At 43.8% G+C, this 19,612-nt stretch overlaps 1 protein-coding gene across 1 annotated transcript in view; it reads left to right on the top strand.

The window, feature by feature from the left end:
* Nucleotides 1-16,828, top strand: part of LOC135551992 (triple functional domain protein-like) — a 117,383-nt gene extending 100,555 nt beyond the window's left edge. The window contains 21 exon segments of the mRNA XM_064983324.1: nucleotides 814-962; nucleotides 1,243-1,309; nucleotides 1,507-1,610; nucleotides 1,694-1,763; nucleotides 1,873-2,055; nucleotides 2,352-2,402; nucleotides 2,655-2,732; nucleotides 2,976-3,164; nucleotides 3,794-3,974; nucleotides 4,125-4,433; nucleotides 4,539-4,862; nucleotides 4,865-5,118; nucleotides 6,090-6,337; nucleotides 6,486-6,621; nucleotides 6,879-6,906; nucleotides 7,178-7,340; nucleotides 7,611-7,732; nucleotides 7,940-8,018; nucleotides 10,345-10,545; nucleotides 11,742-11,880; nucleotides 12,142-16,828. Of these exon segments, the coding sequence (XP_064839396.1) occupies nucleotides 814-962; nucleotides 1,243-1,309; nucleotides 1,507-1,610; nucleotides 1,694-1,763; nucleotides 1,873-2,055; nucleotides 2,352-2,402; nucleotides 2,655-2,732; nucleotides 2,976-3,164; nucleotides 3,794-3,974; nucleotides 4,125-4,433; nucleotides 4,539-4,862; nucleotides 4,865-5,118; nucleotides 6,090-6,337; nucleotides 6,486-6,621; nucleotides 6,879-6,906; nucleotides 7,178-7,340; nucleotides 7,611-7,732; nucleotides 7,940-8,018; nucleotides 10,345-10,545; nucleotides 11,742-11,880; nucleotides 12,142-12,714 (3,648 nt within the window). The 3' untranslated portion in view covers nucleotides 12,715-16,828.
* Nucleotides 16,829-19,612: the final 2,784 nt, after the last annotated feature.

Here is a 19,612-nt window from a genome sequence, read left to right as displayed (position 1 = left end):
GGGCCATGCATCGTGAGATTTTGAGTGAAAACCTCCTTCCATCAGCAAGGGCATTGAAGATGAAACGTGGCTGGTTCTTTCAGCATGACAATGATCCCAAACATACCACCCGGGCAACGAAGGAGTGGCTTCGTAAGAAGCATTTCAAGGTCCTGGAGTGGCCTAGCCAGTCTCCAGATCTCAACCCCATAGAAAATCTTTGGAGGGAGTTGAAAGACCGTGTTGCCCAGCAACAGCCCCAAAACATCACTGCTCTAGAGGAGATCTGCATGGAGGAATGGGACAAAATACCAGAAACAGTATGTGAAAACCTTGTGAAGACTTACAGAAAACGTTTGACCTCTGTCATTGCCAACAAAGGGTATATAACAAAGTACTGAGATAAACTTTTGTTATTGACCAAATACTTATTTTCCACCATAATTTGCAAATAAATTCATTAAAAATCCTACAATGTGATTTTCTGGATTTCTTTTTTCTCATTTTGTCTTTCTTAGTTGAAATATACCTATGATGAAAATTACATGCCTCTCATCTTTTTAAGTGGGTGAACTTACACAATTGGTGGCTGACTACATACTTTTTTGATCCACTGTGTATATATATATATATATATATATACACATGCACACACATACACACACAAGTATACATATACACACGCACACACATACACACACAAATATACATATACACACGCACATACATACACACACATACACACACACATACAGGGAGGCATTGTCTCGTTTACAATCTACCTCTTTCTTTCTTCCTCTCTTTCTCTCTCCCTCTTTCTCTCACTCTCTCCAGGCTCTAGAGGACAGGCCTAGCTCTCTCTCAGTAGATCACGGGGACAGCAGCTCTCCCTCCTTCAACCCCTCTGACAACTCCCTCCTCTCATCCTCCTCGCCCATCGATGAGATGGAAGAGCGCAAGACTGGCTTCCTCAAGCGACGACAGTATGTACTGGATTGATAGATGTATTGGTTATAAGGTGTTAAAGCAATTCCATTTGTTTCCAACATGGATCACTAGCACTTTCGGTCACTCACTCTCTCTCGCTCAATGTTAGTGTCCATATTAGGACAAACTTAGTCTCAGCAGCATTTGACTGAAGCTATCCTAATATGGACACTGTACAATGAAACAAATGTTATTCGTTTGACACTCTTGTTTAAGACATGTTACTGACCCTCTCTCTCTGTCTCTCGTTGTCTCTCTGTCTCTCTCTCTGTGTAGTTATGTGTTGTTGGAGCTGGTGGAGACAGAGAGAGACTACGTCAGAGACCTGGGCCTGGTGGTGGAGGTGAGTCCAAACACATTACTTCCTCCCTCCCTCTGACCTCACTTCCTCTTCCTATAGTTAATTGATGTTCGTGTGTGTGTGTGTGTGTGTGTGTGTGTGTGTGTGTGTGTGTGTGTGTGTGTGTGTGTGTGTGTGTGTGTGTGTGTGTGTGTGTGTGTGTGTGTGTGTGTGTGTGTGTGTGTGTGTGTGTGTTTCAGAGCTATATGACTCGGATGAAGGAGGAAGGGGTACCAGACGATATGAAGGGAAAAGACAAGATAGTCTTTGGAAACATCCACCAGATCTACGACTGGCACAGAGAGTATGACATACACACACACACACACACACACACACAACATATAATGGATATGCCTTGCTAACCCTCTCTCTTTCTCTCTGTAGTTTCTTCATGGGAGAGTTAGAGAAGTGTCTGGAAGACCCTGACCGACTTGGAACGCTGTTCGTCAAACATGTGAGTGATTGACTGTTGCTGTGTGAGTGAGTGAGTGAGTGAGTGAGTGAGTGTATATATCTACAGTATCCTAACCCTGTGTGTGTGTGTGTGTGTGTTCGGTCTTCAGGAGCGGAGGCTCCACATGTACATAGTGTACTGTCAGAACAAGCCCAAGTCGGAACACATCGTGTCAGAGTACATCGACACCTACTTCGAGGACCTGAAACAACGTCTCGGTCAGCGTCTCCAGATCACTGACCTCCTCATCAAACCCGTCCAGAGAATCATGAAGTACCAACTACTGCTCAAGGTAGGTCGAGTGGGTGGGTCTGTGTGTGTGTGTTTTCATCATCGTCTTGTGATGATTGTAAGTCTGCTAAATGACTATAATGTAATGTAAATGTTAGGGAACTAAGTGCTGTACATTATCATGTTCTTAGTTGTCCAGCAGATGATGCTAAATCACACCCATTTCTTAGCCGTACCAGGGGGCCCAGTATCGAATCAGTTTGTTACCTTACTCTAACATGTTGTCTTATCATTGGGTAATCATTATCTTTCACCTTTTGGTAATATCAAATACATTTTGTCTGGTTTTGTTCGTAGGACTTCCTCAAATTTTCTAAAAAGGCAGGGTTGGATTCAGTGGAGTTGGAGGTGAGGAAGAGAGGACACTGTCTTTCCTGCAGTCTTTTCATTTTGTTTTATACATTTTTATACTATATTTTATTTCCTTAACCATGTGTTTTTTTAACCCATTGTGTGTGTGTGTGTGTGTGTGTGTGTGTGTGTGTGTGTGTGTGTGTGTGTGTGTGTGTGTGTGTGTGTGTGTGTGTGTGTGTGTGTGTGTGTGTGTGTGTGTGTGTGTGTGTGTGTGTGTGTGTGTGTGTGTGTGTGTGTGGCCTACAGAAAGGAGTTGAGATCATGTGCATCGTACCAAAGAGATGCAACGATATGATGAACGTGGGACGACTCCAAGGATTTGACGTAAGATCACCCTGATATTAAATAGTTACACGACAAAACAGAATATCAAACATTTAAAGACTTAAGAATAGATCAATCAACCCACCAATTTCACATGGTCTTATTTTCTCTCCTTACTCTCTGCTCTCCTCTGCTCTCCTCCTCTGTCCTCTTATCGTTTTCGTTCTTCACCTCTTCCTACATTTTGCTACTCACTTTTGTTTCCTACTTTCTTTCTTTATTTCGCCTTCCTCCGCCCTCCAGGGTAAGATTGTGGCCCAGGGTCGTCTGCTGCTCCAGGACACCTTCATGGTATCAGACCCCGAGGGAGGAGGAGGGAGAATGAGGGAGAGAAGGGTCTTCCTCTTTGAACAGATTGTCATCTTCAGCGAGCCACTGGACAAGAAGAGAGGCTTCTCCATGCCTGGCTTCCTATACAAGAACAGCATCAAGGTATCGTCTGATAGATCCTATGGAAATGTGTATTTAATTCCAAGCAACAACACAGTTTCTCTCCTTTTCTTTCCCTTAATATTTTTTTTCTGCTGTATTCATCCCTCAATGTCTTGATGAAGGTGTGTTTCTTTCTGTATCCATCCCTCAATGTGTTGATGAAGGTGTGTTTCTTTCTGTATTCATCCCTCAATGTCTTGATGAAGGTGTGTTTCTTTCTGTATCCATCCCTCAATGTGTTGATGAAGGTGTTTCTTTCTGTATCCATCCCTCAATGTCTTGATGAAGGTGTGTTTCTTTCTGTATCCATCCCTCAATGTGTTGATGAAGGTGTGTTTCTTTCTGTATCCATCCCTCAATGTGTTGATGAAGGTGTGTTTCCTTCTGTATCCATCCCTCAATGTGTTGATGAAGGTGTGTTTCTTTCTGTATCCATCCCTCAATGTGTTGATGAAGGTGTGTTTCTTTCTGTATCCATCCCTCAATGTGTTGATGAAGGTGTGTTTCTTTCTGTATCCATCCCTCAATGTCTTGATGAAGGTGTGTTTCTTTCTGTATCCATCCCTCAATGTGTTGATGAAGGTGTGTTGAAACTCTTTCTTTCTGCCTCCATTCCTCTCTCTCTCCAGATCGGTTGTCTGGGGTTGGAGGACAGTGTGGACGGTGACCCCTGTAAGTTTATGTTGACCTCTCGGGTGACCAATAGCAGCGTCGACTCCTTCGTCCTCCACTCCTCCCACCTGGGAGTGCGTCAGGTCTGGACCCTTCAGATCAGCCAGATACTGGAGAGCCAACGCAACTTCCTCAACGGTACACGCACTCACATAAACCCTTTGCGTAACTCATTCCAAAGTAGTCCATTTTGAAATGTTGTGGTTTGTGATGTAGCCAAAATAAATACTGCAAAGGTTAATATTTTGTTCAATCTCTATCCCTCTCTTTCTCACTCTCTCTCTTCAGCTCTGACCTCCCCTATAGAGTACCAGAGGATCCATGTAGGGGCTAGCGACGGACCATCTCTACCCAACAGCGGCGCTCCGTCAGTGGGGAGCGTCATGCCCAGTGTGACCCCTGTTGGAGGTCTACAGGGTGTGCCTCTCACTGGTCCCCTCGGTGTAGGTAGTCCCCTCGTTGGAGGTGGTCCCCAGGGCGGAGCTGGCTCCTCCAGGAGGCCCTCCAGGATCCCTCAGCCCTCCCGCCTGCCCCAGCCCCTGCGACACCCACACCACCCGGGGGCCGCAGACCCAGACGGCCCCAACAAGATGTCAGGTAGGCATGACCTTTCCCAGTATTACAGAGGGTGTGTGTGTGTTGACATTTCCCTGGTTAAGATGTTTCCCTCCCTTCACTCAGTTTTGCTCACTTGTGATTCAGGCTCCTCCCCTCGTCTCCCCCCTCATTCCTTGCTCCCTCACGCCGTCTCAGCGAACCCGGGGTCGCAGGCTCCAGCAAGGGGGGTGAGGGACACGAGGGAGGCCCAGCATGGGGTGAGGGTCCAGGGGGGCAGTCCCCAGGGCAAGCGCACGTTCTCGGCCTCAACCGACCAGCCCCCTCCCATCCCCCCTATTCCCCGGGCCAGTGCGGCCTCTCTCTCTGGGCCCGTGCTTCTGTCCACCCCCAGCAAGCCTCGCCCGGGCACCGTCTCCCCCATGGCCTCCCCCCTGGCAACTCCCGCCTTTGGGAAAGACGCCCTCCCGCCTCCCCTCCCAGCCCTGGCCTGAAGTCTGGCTCTGGCTCCTTCTGGAGCTCCATGCCTGGTTCTCCAGCCAGTCGGCCCGGCTCCTTCACCTTCCCAGGGGAGACAGGAGAGACCATGGGGAGGCAGAACCAAAACACGTCCCAGACCTCCTCTCAGTCCGCGACAGGGTCCCACAGACACTCCACCCACAGCAAGGAGGCGGACCGCATGAGTACGTGCTCATCCACCAGCGAGCAGTCCACCCAGAGCAACGGGGTAAGAGATGTACCCGCTGCCCAGGCTTCAGTGCGGCCTAGTGCTACTCCTGCTCCTGGTTGACTAATCCAGCAACTACGGGAGACCTGTCCTGTCTGCCTGTGTCCTGCTGCATCCCACTGGAGATGGCTCTACTAAACTGCTACTACATGTTCTACTACATGTTCTACTGCTACTAGTGGTATTCTTCTACTACTACTGCGCATCTAACGAATTGACAACTCTAAACTACTCTACAACGCACCTCTCTAACCAAGCTTTACCTGCACTCCAAGTAGTAATCCACTACTACTGTACTACTTCGTAGTCCTCTACTGTTACTACTACGTGTCTCTTGTTACTGTCTCTAACCACGCTGCACCACTTTGTACGCTCTAATACAACTCTACTAAACTCTACTGAAGACTTTTTCTCCTCTTTTTTTAACAAGGCTTTTATAACACTTCAGTCTTTAACAACGACTCGCATTTCTATTTAACTCTAACAACGCTTCTGACGAGGTGCCTGAAACTGAAAGTTCTTTTCAACACCTCCACCTGAGTGTGTACGTCTCCATTGTATTCACTCGTTCTCCGAAGGAGGAGTGGTGCCAATCTCTTTTTCTTCTTTCTCTCTCTCACGGAGGTGTGTAAGTTATTCTGTTAAACTGGTGAATGGATGGCTAACCACAGCTCCCACATGGAGGAGTATCTAAAGCTCTACTCAAATAGTATCTCTTTCCTCTTCACTCTGCTGCTTTTTGTCCGTCCTCTTCCCTCTCTACCTAAACCTCGTTGTGAGTGTGAGGTGTGTGTGTGTAGGTTGGTGGGCCATGTTAGAATCTGTGTGTTTGGCTTGTTACTGATGAGGGGATTGATCTACGTGTGTGTGTGTTGGGCGGGGGAGTGAGTGTGTGTGAGGGAGTGAGTTTCTTGCAAGTTATTCAACATGCTTCCACCACTCCCCCCTCTCTCCCTCCCCCATCTCCACAGAGTGAAAGCAGCAGCAGCAGTAGTATGTCGACCATGTTGGTGACCCAGGACTACGTGGCCCTGAAGGAGGATGAGATCAGTGTTTCCCAGGGAGAGGTGGTCCAGATCTTGGCCTCTAACCAACAGAACATGTTCCTAGTGTTCCGGGCCGCTACAGAACAGGGCCCTGCCGCCGAGGGCTGGATCCCCGGCTACGTTCTGGGACACACCTCCACCATCATCCCCGACTGCCCAGACGGAACCATCAAGTAAGAGACTGTGGGAAGGATTTTAGTGTGACACCACACATAATGTTGTTAGCCTAAAACTAGGAATTGTGTGGTATGATGACATATATGTTATTGATTAGTAGTATATCATATACCTTTCAACTTTTGTACTTATTTGGGTAAACAGGAAGTCCTCATCCTGGCACACCACCCTGCGCATCCGCAAGAAGTCTGAGAAGAAAGAGGAGGGAAAGAAAGAGAGCAAGCTGGAAAACGGTTACAGGAAGTCCAGAGATGGGCTAACCAATAAGGTTTCTGTAAAGGTAAATCATCATCAATCATTTTTGTCCAGTCCTTAACAACCACTAGCCCTACCCGTGATGCCTAGGCAGGCCTACGTATGTAGGTTTGGAGAGGCTTGGATTGGTATAAGCAATAGGCTCGGATGAATGTTCACCACATCAGAGAGCTAGGCTGTGCTATTGTTGATATGTTACTAGTAACCAACCAAGAATATCAGAACGACACAAAATCTACTTCTATGATGTCTGATGTTTCGTTTGCTGTCTGTTTTTTTCAGCTTCTAAATCCCAACTATATCTATGATGGTAAGTCTCTCATTGTGTAGTCTCAATAAAGATAATAAAATATAACAGAATTGATATACAGATCTACATATATTGTTTGCGTACATGACCATTTTCCACATACAAACAATACATTTTATTGTACAATATTAAATAATAATCAAAGAATGAACAGAAAAACACATTTAAAAACAAACAAATGAATGTAAATAAATTATATGCTCTCACTTTGACACAACCTCTGGCACTCTCAGCTGCTCAGTGGTGATGTAATTTTACCTTTGACCCTTAGTTCAACCAGAGTTCCTGGTCCCCCTGAGTGAGGTGACGTGTGACAACGGGGAGAGTGTGACTCTGAGGTGTAAGGTGTGTGGCCGACCCAAAGCTACTGTCACTTGGAGGGGACCTGACCAGACCACCCTGAACAACAATGGACACCACTGCATCGCTTACAGGTACACACAGAGAGAGTGACACACACACACACAGAGGAACACATACACACGGTGACAGGCACACACACACACACACACACACGCACTACACAGAGTTATCACTTGTTTGTGAGACAGTGAAACAATAAGGTTATTGGCTGTTAAAGTGTGTGTGTGTGTGTGTGTGTGTGTGTGTGTGTGTGTGTGTGTGTGTGTGTGTGTGTGTGTGTGTGTGTGTGTGTGTGTGTGTGTGTGTGTGTGTGTGTGTGTGTGTGTGTGTGTGTGTGACAGTGAGACGGGCGAGGCGACACTGAGGATAGTAGGTGTGTCTTCGGTGGACGACGGTGTTTACACCTGCGTCGCCGCTAACGCCCTGGGCTCAGTGACATCTTCAGCCATCCTCAGAGTGCTAGGTAAGACCACACACACGTACATACATACTGCCACAGGACAGCAATTAAGCAGTAATAAATGTAATGTGACGATAAATGACTTGCATATTTAGGAAAAGTCAAGTACGGAGGGGGGCATGACTTTAAAAATGGCAGAGATATTTTTAATTCATATTGAGTCAAAATGACTCGGCTCTTCTAACTGTACTATTCCCCTTTTGTGTGTAGCTGTGTCCAATGATGGGGTCAGGGTGAGCTGGAAGGAAAACTTTGAGTCCCACTACACTGAGGTGGCAGAGCTGGGCAGGTACAGTACACACTGTTCTTAACACCCCTAGGTGTGTGTGTACTCATGTACATAACTAAAGAGTCTAAACCCTGTCTAAGCTGGGGGAGGGGAGGGGAGGGGTACTGCTAAGCTATATAAAACATTTTAAGAAGGTGTCATAGCAAGGATAATGTTGGTATCTGATTTAGAATTTTAAAGTATAAAAAAAATCTACAGTCAAAAGTTAGGACACACTCATTCAATATTTTTCTCGTTTTTTAAAATTATATTCTACATTGTAAAATAATAGTGAAGACATCAAAACTATTAAATAACACACATGGAATCATGTTGTAACCAAAAAGGTGTTATGTATTTTTCTGCAAAGTAGCCACCTTCTCCCTTGATGACAGGTTTGCACACTCTTGGCATTCTCTCAACCAGCTTCATGAGGTAGTCACTTGGAATGCTTTTCAATTAACAGGTGTGCCTTGTTAAGTTAATTTGTGGAATTTTTGAGCCAATTATTTGTGTTGTTACAAGTTAGGGTTGGCAAACAGAAGATGGCCCAGTTTAGTAAAAGACCAAGCCCATATTATTATTATTATTTTTTACCTTTATTTAACCAGGCAAGTCAGTTAATAACTGACGGCCTAGGAACAGTTCAGGGGCAGAACGACAGATTTGTACCTTGTCAGCTCGGGGGTTTGAACTTGCAACCTTCCGGTTACTAGTCCAATGCTCGAACCACTAGGCTACCATGGCAAGAACAGCTCAAATACGCAATGAAAATCGACAGTATACTTTAAGAGATGAAGGTCAGTCGATGCGTAAAATTTCAAGAACGTTGAAAGTTTCTTCAAGTGCCTTCACAAAAACCATCAAGCTCTATGATGAAACTGTCTCTCATGAGGACCGCCACAGGAAAGGAAGACCCAGAGTTACCTCTGCTGCAGAGGATATGTTCATTAGATAGAGTTAACTGCACCTCAGATTGCAGCCCAAATAAATCCAGAGTTCAAGTAACAGACACATCTCAACATCAACTGTTCAGAGGAGACTGCATGAATCAGACCTTCATGGTCGAATTGCTGCAAAGAAACCACTACTAAAGGACACCAATAAAAAAGGAAACTTGCTTAGGCCAAGAAAACACAAGCAATGGACATTAGACCGGTGGAAATCTGTCCTTTGTTCTGATGAGTCACATTTGAGATTTTTGGTTCCAACCGCCTTGTTTACGGATGATCTCTACATGTGTGGTTCCAACTGTAAAGCATGGAGGAGCAGGTGTGATGGTGCTTTGCTGGTGACACTGTCGTGATTTATTTCGAATTTAAGGCACACTTAACCAGTATGGATACCACAGCATTCTGCAGCGATACAACATCCCTCCTGGTTTGCGCTTAGTGGGACTATCATTTGTTTTTCAACAGGACACTGACCCTAAACACACCTCCCGGCTGTGTAAGGGCTGTTTGATCAAGAAGGAGAGTGATGGAGTGCTGCATCAGATTACCTGGCCTCCGCAATCAACCGACCTCAACCCAGTTGAGATGGTTTGGGATGAGTTGGACGGAAAAGCAGCCAACAAGTGCTCAGCATATGTGGGAACTCCTTCAAGACTGTTGGAAAAGCATTCCAGGTGAAGCTGGTTGAGAGAATGCCAAGAGTGTGCAAAGCTGTCATCAAAGAAAAGGGTTCTTTGAAGAATCTCAAATATAAAATATATTTTGATTTGTTTAACACTTTTTTTGGTTACTACATGATTCCATATGTGTTATTTCATAGTTTTGACGTCTTCACTATTATTATACACTGTAGAAAATAGTAAAAATAAAGAAGAATCCTTGAATGAGTAGGTGTCCAAACTTTTGACTTGTAATGTATATATATTTGATGAAAATAAATGTTTTGGGCCTTACTGCTGTTAGCCCATATAAACACATTGAATAACAGATTCACTACATGGAACAAAAGACCTAAAGGAAGTTTGTTCTGAAGTGTCTGAGAGATATAAGAAAGATCGGGAAAAATGTGTTCTTTTTTATTGACGTGTATTTAACCCTTTATTTTGTGAGAAGACCGATTTTCGGTATGTCTCATGGTCTGACAAACACCGCTCCAGCTCTGTCATCTTGCACCTCAAATGTGAAAGTGTTGCATAGGTGGATGTGGTGGATTGAGACACATCCAATGCAAAAAACAAAGCCATATCTATAGCTTAAACTAACACATTTTTATATTATGCTAATTTGATAACTACGGGCCGGGACATCGACCTTAAGGGGTTAATGACGTTTCAATGATAATGATGAAGAATCAGCCTGAAGATGACCACCGTAACCTCTTCTCCTTGCCCCAGGGGCCGGTTCTCTGTGGTCAAGCGTTGTGACCACAAGTCGAGCAAACGCACGGTGGCGGTCAAGCTGGTCAATAAGAAGCTGATGAAGAGAGACCAGGTGACCCAGGAGCTCAGCCTGCTACAGAGACTACAACACACACACCTTGTCAGACTGCTGGACACGTATGAGACCCCCAGCAGCTACGTACTGGTCCTGGAGATGTGAGTTACACACACACACACACACACACACACACACTAGTGCTGAGTGATTAGTGCTTTTTGAGGTCAGTTCGATGAGAAAAAAGTTTCGATTTCAATATATATATATATATATTTTTTTTTTACATGAAATGCACTATGCATTTTGTGGACTGAATTCTCTTAACAACACAAAATAAAACAATTAGGCCCTGCCCATTACTGCTTAGCACTTATTAACCATAATATATTCACATTACTGTAATTGAATGAAATATTTCAGCTGTTGTGTACACTGAGTTTACAACACAGTAGGAACACTTTCCTAATATTGAGTTGCACCCCATTTTGCCCTCAGAACAGCCTCAATTCGTCGCGGTATGGACTCTACAAGGTGTCGAAAGCATTCCACAGGAATGCCGGTGCATGTTGACTCCATTGCTTCCTGCAGCTGTGTCAATTTGGCTAGATGTCCTTTGGGTGGTGGACCATTCTTGATACACACGGGAAACTGTTGAGTGTGAAAATTTTGCAGCGTTGCAATTCTTGACACACTTAAACCAGTGCGCCTGGTACCTGCTACCATATCCCATTCAAAGGCACTTCAATATTTTGTCTTGCCCATTCACTCTGAATGGCACACACACACAATCCATGTCTCCATTGTCTCAAGGCTTAAATCCTTATTTAACCTGTCTCCTCCCCTTCATCTATACTGATTGAAGTGGATTTAGGTGTCATCAATAAGGAATCATATTTTTCACCTGGTCAGTCTATGCCATGGAAAGGGCAGGTGTTCTTAATGTTTTGTACACTCAGTGTATATTACATTTGTTTTATTTGATGACTTTATTATTTCATTCCAAGTCATCATCTCATCTCTGTAGAGCTGCTGCCATTGCTGTCTGACAAAATCACTATTTTAGGAGTTCTACAAAGTACATAAGGCATACTTTTATGACTGCTGAATACCAACTATCAATCACCTAGATTGTGTTCAGGTAGAGATACCTCACGAAGCAACTGCTCTATATCCCTCTCCATCGCAGATTCTTCTGTCTCTTCTCCATTTCCATTTTGGTTAATCGCTCAACATGCACTCCTAGACCTCTTCAGTTACAGATTGGTCCTGGAGATGTGAATACACACACACAGAGTAGCATTCAACATTCTCACAGATCTGCTTGACCCGTGTGCGTGTGTGTTTCTCTCTACAGGGTTGACCAGGGTCGTCTTCTGGACTACATAGTCAGCTGGGGGAATCTGACTGAGGAGAAAGTGGCCAGCTACCTACGGAACATCCTAGAAGCTTTACATTACCTACACAACTGTAGGATAGCCCATCTGGACTTAAAGGTACTGTACTGTTGTATTCATCATCTTTCTTTTCAATTCTGTCTCTCCTTTCTATTTCTCTCCTTCATATCTCCATTCTTCCTATCTCTATCCTTTTAATTTCTCCATTCTCACTTCTATTTATACTATCCCATATCTCCACTCTGTTTTCTCTCACTTTCTCTCTACCTCTCTCTTTTCTAAACCTTCTATTTATACTCCATCTCCCTCCCCCATATCGCTCTCCCTCCTTCTCCTCCCTCTTTCCCCCCTCTCCCCCAGCCTGAGAACCTGTTGGTGTCCCACACCTCGTCCGGCCAGCCCGTGGTCAAACTAACTGACTTCGGGGATGCCGTCCAGCTCAACAGTGCCCACTACATCCACCCTCTCCTGGGAAGCCCCGAGTTTTCCTCCCCCGAGCTGGTCCTGGGGGAGCCGGCCGCCCTGACCTCTGACCTCTGGAGTCTGGGGGTTGTGACGTACGTCCTCCTGAGCGGGGCCTCTCCTTTCCTGGATGAGAGCGTGGAGGAGACGTGCCTGAACATCTGTCAGCTAGACTTCAGCTTCCCCCACCACTACTTCAAGGGCGTGACCCAGGGGGCCCGGGAGTTTGTCTGCCTGCTGCTGAGGGCCGACCCGTCCAGGAGGCCTCCGGCTGGGCTATGTCTGCAGGAGCCCTGGGTCCAGGGCCAGGCCAAGTTAGCAGACGTCCAGGGACAGGGTAGGGTGGAAGGTGGGTGTCTGGACACGTCTCGCCTAGTGCTGTTCATAGACAGGAGGAAGCACCAGACAGACGCAAAGCCCATCGGAGGGGTACAGAGCTTACTACACAGCCGGCTACAGCCACTGGCCTGAGTGAGGGAGAGAGATGCCCCCTCCCACCACCCTAATAGGAAGGAGAGAACAGGACATCCAGTCCCAAACGGACTCCTCGCTACATTCCCACTAGCTGCTTGTGTAGATCTAAGAAGATTTAATAGGTATGAGCAATATTATTTCCACCTAACCTCTCAGAAGACAAGGTGGAGACAGGATTGATAGAACCATATTGCTTAGACCTATCCAAATCCTTTCAGATCTATATGAGGTGACTAGGGGGTAGTGACTAGGGGTTGATTTGGGACTGGGCATCTCAGAGAAAGAATAAGGTGGGGGGAAAAATTAAATTTGCTGATCTCATCCTCTTTCAGATATGTTGTGGTTTTAAAGAGTCCTGTGGTCCTTCAACCAATCAAAACATGAGGCCTGTAGGCCTAGAGGTCCTTAGCCAATCAGAGTATTCCCTGAGAGAACACACACTGAGTTCTTAGCCAATCAAAACAAGGATGACAATGTCCTCACCAGTCTACTGCTGCTTGCTTGTTTACACTAAAACTGATTTTCGAAAGAAGAAAAAATCTAAAACAAGAAAAATACTGACAAATCGATGGAGTAACATATTTGTCCTCTATCTTACTGAGAGTCAAACAAACAGAGATTTCAGAGGAGAGAGTGTTGTCAAGGAAGCTAGTGTTAGCACAAAGCAACCATCCCTTCCCTCTTGTTGCCAGAGAAAGAGAGAGCCGTTTTGTTTTTGTGCTTTTACAATATGTGACTCAAAGACTTTTGAGACACCCCCTTTCTTAAAGAACCAATGTATAAAGAGAGAGAACATTGTTCACAACTTTTCAAAAAAGTTTTTGAAAAAAACAACAAAAAAACTCAAAATTAACATTTCAAAAGAAGATTGAAGAAAAACGCTCAGCAGTAGAAAGTCGCTACGCTACTTTACAGCCTGGAGAGGACTCATCCATTGACTGAGCTCCTCCACTTTGTTGAGATAGTTTTATGTCTAATCAGAGTTTTCCAATTGCTGCGCTTATGTACTTAATCTAAGAAACCTTAATCTAAGTAAAGATAGAGATTCTGCTGACTGCTGCAAAGTCTCAACAACAGAAAAGAATGATTTGTTTTGTTTTTGCTTTTACTAGAAAACAAAAATGGTGTTGCGCAGATTTAAGATGATTAAGCCTTACTTTGTATATAGACTCTTAACTGCCTTCTGTCCCTCCTGTTTCAAAATGGCCGCCTGCTTTTGAGAACATTCTTGGGACTAAATAATCCTGCAAATGAAATGTAGTAGATCACCAATTGGGCGACTGAGCCTGAGTGGCAGCAGAGATGGTCAATCGGATGGAGAGTGAATGAGGAAAAGGAGCAGGAAGACAGAATACTGTAAATGCACTCAATGTATGTTATGTTTCCCCCATTCTTATCATGTGCAATGTTGCGGCTTTAACATTTTATGCAACTATTTATGAAGACATCTGTTATACATGTAATAAATAGAGATAAAAGCATGTACTTGGTACTGCAAGCTCCGCTGGTAGTAGTCCTCATTATTTGACCTATGACCCTGTTGGGGTTTTAACTCATCACCATAGAATTAGAATGAGTAGAACGGACATCCCCATTCAGGTCAGTGATGCCATAATGGGTGCTGGTGGCCATTTTGAGTGTCCCCATAGGACATTCAAATCCTATGGTTATCACTTCCTAGGTAACCTAACCGTCACCCTCTACATGGCACTTATGGCTAGATCAATGAATCATTTTTTATTTGTCACTTTTTCTTTTTCTATAGTAGTTTACTGATATACCAAAGTTGTCCCAGCATTACCTTCCCTGTCCTACGCTATTGTTTTAATGATATTTTTATTAATGAATGACATTTCACTTTATTTCTAATGTTTTACGCCATGGAACCCTAAAACGGTTTGTTTACACTTTGTTTGACTGGAAGTTATGGTCTGGTTTGATTCTGGTGTTACGGTAACTTTAGCCAGTCTACACGGCAATAACGATCTCCACTTTTGGCTTGGATCTCTGGAAATGCAGGGGGTTTCTGAACTTCACCTACCTGTTTAATCTAGACCATTTTGGACTACTGTTGAAAAATAGGTCATGTCCACTCACAGATTACTGCTTCTACAAGTGACCTGTGTCAAGTGTTAAAACAGGACTTGGCACTCTCTTCCTGAGGGCTTGTCTTATTGGGAGTTCTCGAGTGCATCCCAAATGGCACCCTATTCCCTTAATAAAGTCCTACCAGGGCCCAGGTCAAAAGTGGTGCATTACAAATGGAATAGGATGCCATTGTGTTAATGAGCTGAATACAAAACTCATTTTATATGAAGTTATTTATGTAAAAAGAGCTCCTATTACAGCTGTTTCTCATGATTGAGATGATTAAGTGTGCTGTGTCAAACAATTGGGCTGCATCTCAAATAGGACCTTATTCCCCATCCAGTGCCCCACTTTAGACCAGGGCCCTATGTTGGAACTAGCTATGATTTGACCTATAGGTGCCTCTAGCTTGCTGTCTAACCTCATACTAAACCTACTACAGGGCTCTCCAACCCTGTTCCCAGAGAGCTATTGTCCTGTAGGTTTTTGCTCCAACCCCAGTTGCAACTAACCTGATCCAGCTTAATAACCAGCTAATTATTAGTATCCGGTGCGCTATATTAGGATTGGGGTCGAAAACCTACAGGACGGTAGCTCTCTGAGTACAGGGTTGGAGTCGAAAACCTACAGGACGGTAGCTCTGGGAACAGGGTTGGAGTCGAAAACCTACAGGACGGTAGCTCTGGGAACAGGGTTGGAGTCAAAAACCTACAGGACGGTAGCTCTGGGAACAGGGTTGGAGAGCCTTGCTCTACAACATGCTTACAAACACAACACAACACTGATGAATGATTCTGGTGTTTATGATAGATGTCTACAGACATTGTTCCTTTGGGTTGAATGGGGGGTAATTTAGTGGTTTAACCCTGGCCCCAATCTGGACATTAACCATTAGGTTTTGGGAAAATCTGACCCTGCATCATCTCTGAATCAAATGTCTTGTTACCAGATTTGAGTTGATGCAATAGTTTGGGGTAAAAGGTAGTGGAATGTTTTATTAGAACACTATATGGCCAAACAGTCAGTTAGATTTGTCATATAATTAAATGTGTTGTTGCTATGTGTGCTGTTAGGGAATTATAGTGCAGGTTTTGAATGGGTCACGGGTGTCTGAGTAAAAAAAAAAAAAATTAATTTTTACAATGAAAAAATACTCCAGTCTGAACTTAAATGACCAGGTAGAAAGTGTGTAGAAAGGATAGTGAAATAAATAAAAAAATATAATTTAATCTTAAATTTTTCTTCAATGACAGTATTTTCAATAAAGCTATTAGCCGTGCTAATTTGGTTGATTTTGTGGTCTCAAACCAGTGAGTTTATTAACATTCTTCATTAAGAATGTGGGCAAAATGTTGACAATGAAAGAGGTGGGAATGTTGTTCCCTTGTCATATAATTGCAACATCTACTATCAACATAGCAACAAAAATAGTTTTCCAGATTCTATTTTGGCTATTATTTTTTGCAATACAAATATTGGGTTGTGACAGACAACCTGGTTCAATTTGGGTATAGTATACTGGTATAGTGAGTCACCTGATAGGAACTTGCTAAATTGGGTAATTTCCTTCTGGCAGAGAGAGAAAGAGAAAAGGCCCATTGACCAGCCCATGCTGCCAGGGAAGTATGTTGATTTATCTGATAGGAACATGCAAAACTGGAATATTTCCTTCTGGGAGTGGGGGGGGGAGTGGCCCATTGTCAGGTTACCTGTACATTCCCATACCATATCATGTCCTTTAATTTATTTGTTAATCCATGTTTTGTAAAGTTGTATAAGGATGTTGAAATATGGAAATGTGGACTGGGTTGTTTTTTCTGTTTCTTGTCCTTTTTTTGTCCCAATCTCATCCTGTTTTATACATTAAATACATAATGATTTTTAAAGGGTTTTATTTCACATTATTTTCTTTACTTTTGCATGTATATTTCTTTGTACAGAGACCATGAGTGCTTATGCGAATGTATGTAAATATTTTCATTGTTTTTGCCATCAGTTATTTGGAAATTAAACATGGAACATACCCACTTGTGCTGTCCTCACTAAAGCCTTGCTAGCATTATCTAGGTTTCCATCCAATTGGCGACAGATTTTCATGTAAATATTCAAAAATCTGCATGAAGATATGTGTTCATTTTCCTACCAGTGGTGTATTTTCACCAAATTGACTTGTTTCAGTTTTTTATCAATACGTGATGACGTAGTGCACACAACATGTAGTTTTTCGTTTTCATAAACGGGAGAGAAAAAAATGTAGAGTTCAATGTGTATCCAATGCATTTTCAACTCTACGAATAGTTTTGTCACAAAAACTGTTGCGTAAAATAGCAAATATGCCTACTCTGGTCTTGGCACGTGCGCTCTGGCCAACAGCTGACAGATACAGTACGGGTAGGCTAGTGAGTCGACATGATGAGATTACTTATTTGTCAAAATGGCAATTAAGCATCGATCAGAAAAAGACCATCAATATTTATGGAAAAGGTGTATCAAACTAATCACCGTGCACGTCCATTACCCTATGAAGTTCATTATAACTTATTTCATGTGTAGCCTAAATAAACTCCATTATTTCCCGAGCAGTAGTGGGAGGACCACACACCATATCATCGCATGACTCCAATTTACTTAGATTATTATTTTTTCACCTTTATTTAACCAGGTAGATCAGTTGAGAACAAGTTCTCATTTCAACTGCGACCTGGACAAGATAAAGCAGTGCGACACAAACAACAACACAGTTACACATGGAATAAACAAACGTACAGTCAATAATACAATAGAAAAAAATCTATATACAGTATGTGCAAATGAAGTAAGATTAGGAAGGTAGGACAGTAAATTTGCCGTAGTGGCGAAATAATATTATGATGGTTATTAAATCAATATTTGCGCATATAGTAGTTTCTACCTCCTTTACCGACACAAAAAGATCCCACCATGTTGAACAAATAAATTATCGGTCGGCATTTATACAATTGTACCGAAACTTCCTGTTTCATTACAGCTGTCATGATTTTATTTTTATACGATATGGCTTTACTCCCATATACACTGGATGGGAACGCGGTTATTGAGTGCTTTTTTTTAGTCATTTGTACTCTTCAACACTACATCTTCCAAGAACCAGGCTAGAAATTGATTTAATTATACAGTTGAAGTCGGAAGCTTACATACACTTAGGTTGGTGTCATTAAAAGTTGTTTTTCAACCATTCCACTAATTTCTTGTTAACAAACTATAGTTATGGCAAGTCGGTTAGGACTTCTACTTTGTGCATGACACATGTCATTTTTCCAACAATTGTTTACAGACAGAATATTTCACATAGAATTCACTGAATCACAATTCCAGTGTGCCAGAAGTTTATATACACTAAGTTGACAGTGGAAAACCAGTGGCGTCATTAGGCCTGGGCTTCTACAGCTTCAGCCACAGATGTTTTTGGGACCAGCCCCAAACCCTTTTATGGTCAGTCTGATTTGTTTCCATAACCACACATCACTTGTGCTATGCAGTATAAAATTATATGTTTTACTGACACATTTCAGCTACGGGTGTGGCTGAAATGGACGAATCCACTGATTTGAAGGGGTGTCTATCTACTTTTGTGCAAATCATATTTTGACTGCCACTCACAGCCTGGTCTCATAGACTAGACGTAACATAGTAAATGTAAATCTGGGACACATAAATGAGTATTATGTGTTACGTTTGGTATGGTTACATAAGACCGATGATTACTTAAAGCAAACTCATCACAGACAACATTAAAATTTTAACAACATTGTCACACCCTGACCATAGTTTATTTTGTATGTTTCTATGTTTTGGTTGGTCAGGGTGTGATCTGAGTGGGCATTCTATGTTGGATGTCTTGTTTGTCTATTTCTATGTCTGGCCTGATATGGTTCTCAATCAGAGGCAGGTGTTAGTTATTGTCTCTGATTGGGAACCATATTTAGGTAGCCTGGGTTTCACTGTGTGTTTGTGGGTGATTGTTCCTGTCTCTGTGTTTTGCACCAGATAGGGCTGTTTTCGGACGTTTGTTATTTTGTTAGTTTAATCGTGTATAGTTTCCTTACTAAATAAAATGAATCACAACTACGCTGCATTTTGGTCCGCTCCTCCTTCCCACAATGAAAGCCGTGACAGAATCACCCACCACAACAGGACCAAGCGGCATGGTAACGGGAAACAGCAAAGGCAGCAGCAGGAGCAGCGAAAAAAGGACTTTTGGACTTGGGAGGAAATCCTCGACGGGAGAGGACCCTGGGTTAAACCAGGGGAGTGTAGCCGCCCCAAGGAGCAACTAAAGGAGGAATGGACATGGGAGGAGGAATTATTCGGAGAAGGACCCTGGGATCAGCCTGGAGAATATCGCCGCCCCAAAGAAGAACTAGAGGCGGCGAGAGCTGAGAGGCGTTGGTATGAGGAGGCAGCGCGGCGACGCGGATGGAAGCCTGAGAGTCAGCCCCAAAAATATCTTGGGGGGAGGCTCACAGGGAGTATGGCAACGCTAGGTAGGAGACCTACACCAACTTCCTGTGGTTACCGGGGGGCAAGAGAGACCGGGCAGGCACCGTGTTATGCTGTGGTGCGCACGGTGTCTCCAGTGCGGGTGCATAGCCCGGTGCGTTCAAATGCCATGAAGCCGGCTCTACGCATCTGGTCCCCAATGCGTCTCCTTGGGCCGGCTTACATGGCACCAGCCTTACGCTCGGTGTCCCCGTTTCGCCTGCATAGCCCAGTGCGGGCTATTCCACCTTGCCGCACTGGCAGAGCGATCGGGAGTATTCAACCAGGT

Source organism: Oncorhynchus masou, chromosome 13 (assembly GCF_036934945.1).
Source record: "Oncorhynchus masou masou isolate Uvic2021 chromosome 13, UVic_Omas_1.1, whole genome shotgun sequence".
NCBI classification, from domain to species: domain Eukaryota; kingdom Metazoa; phylum Chordata; class Actinopteri; order Salmoniformes; family Salmonidae; genus Oncorhynchus; species Oncorhynchus masou.
Note: the sequence above shows the minus strand (reverse complement) of the source record. Positions and strands in the feature narration are given on the sequence as shown.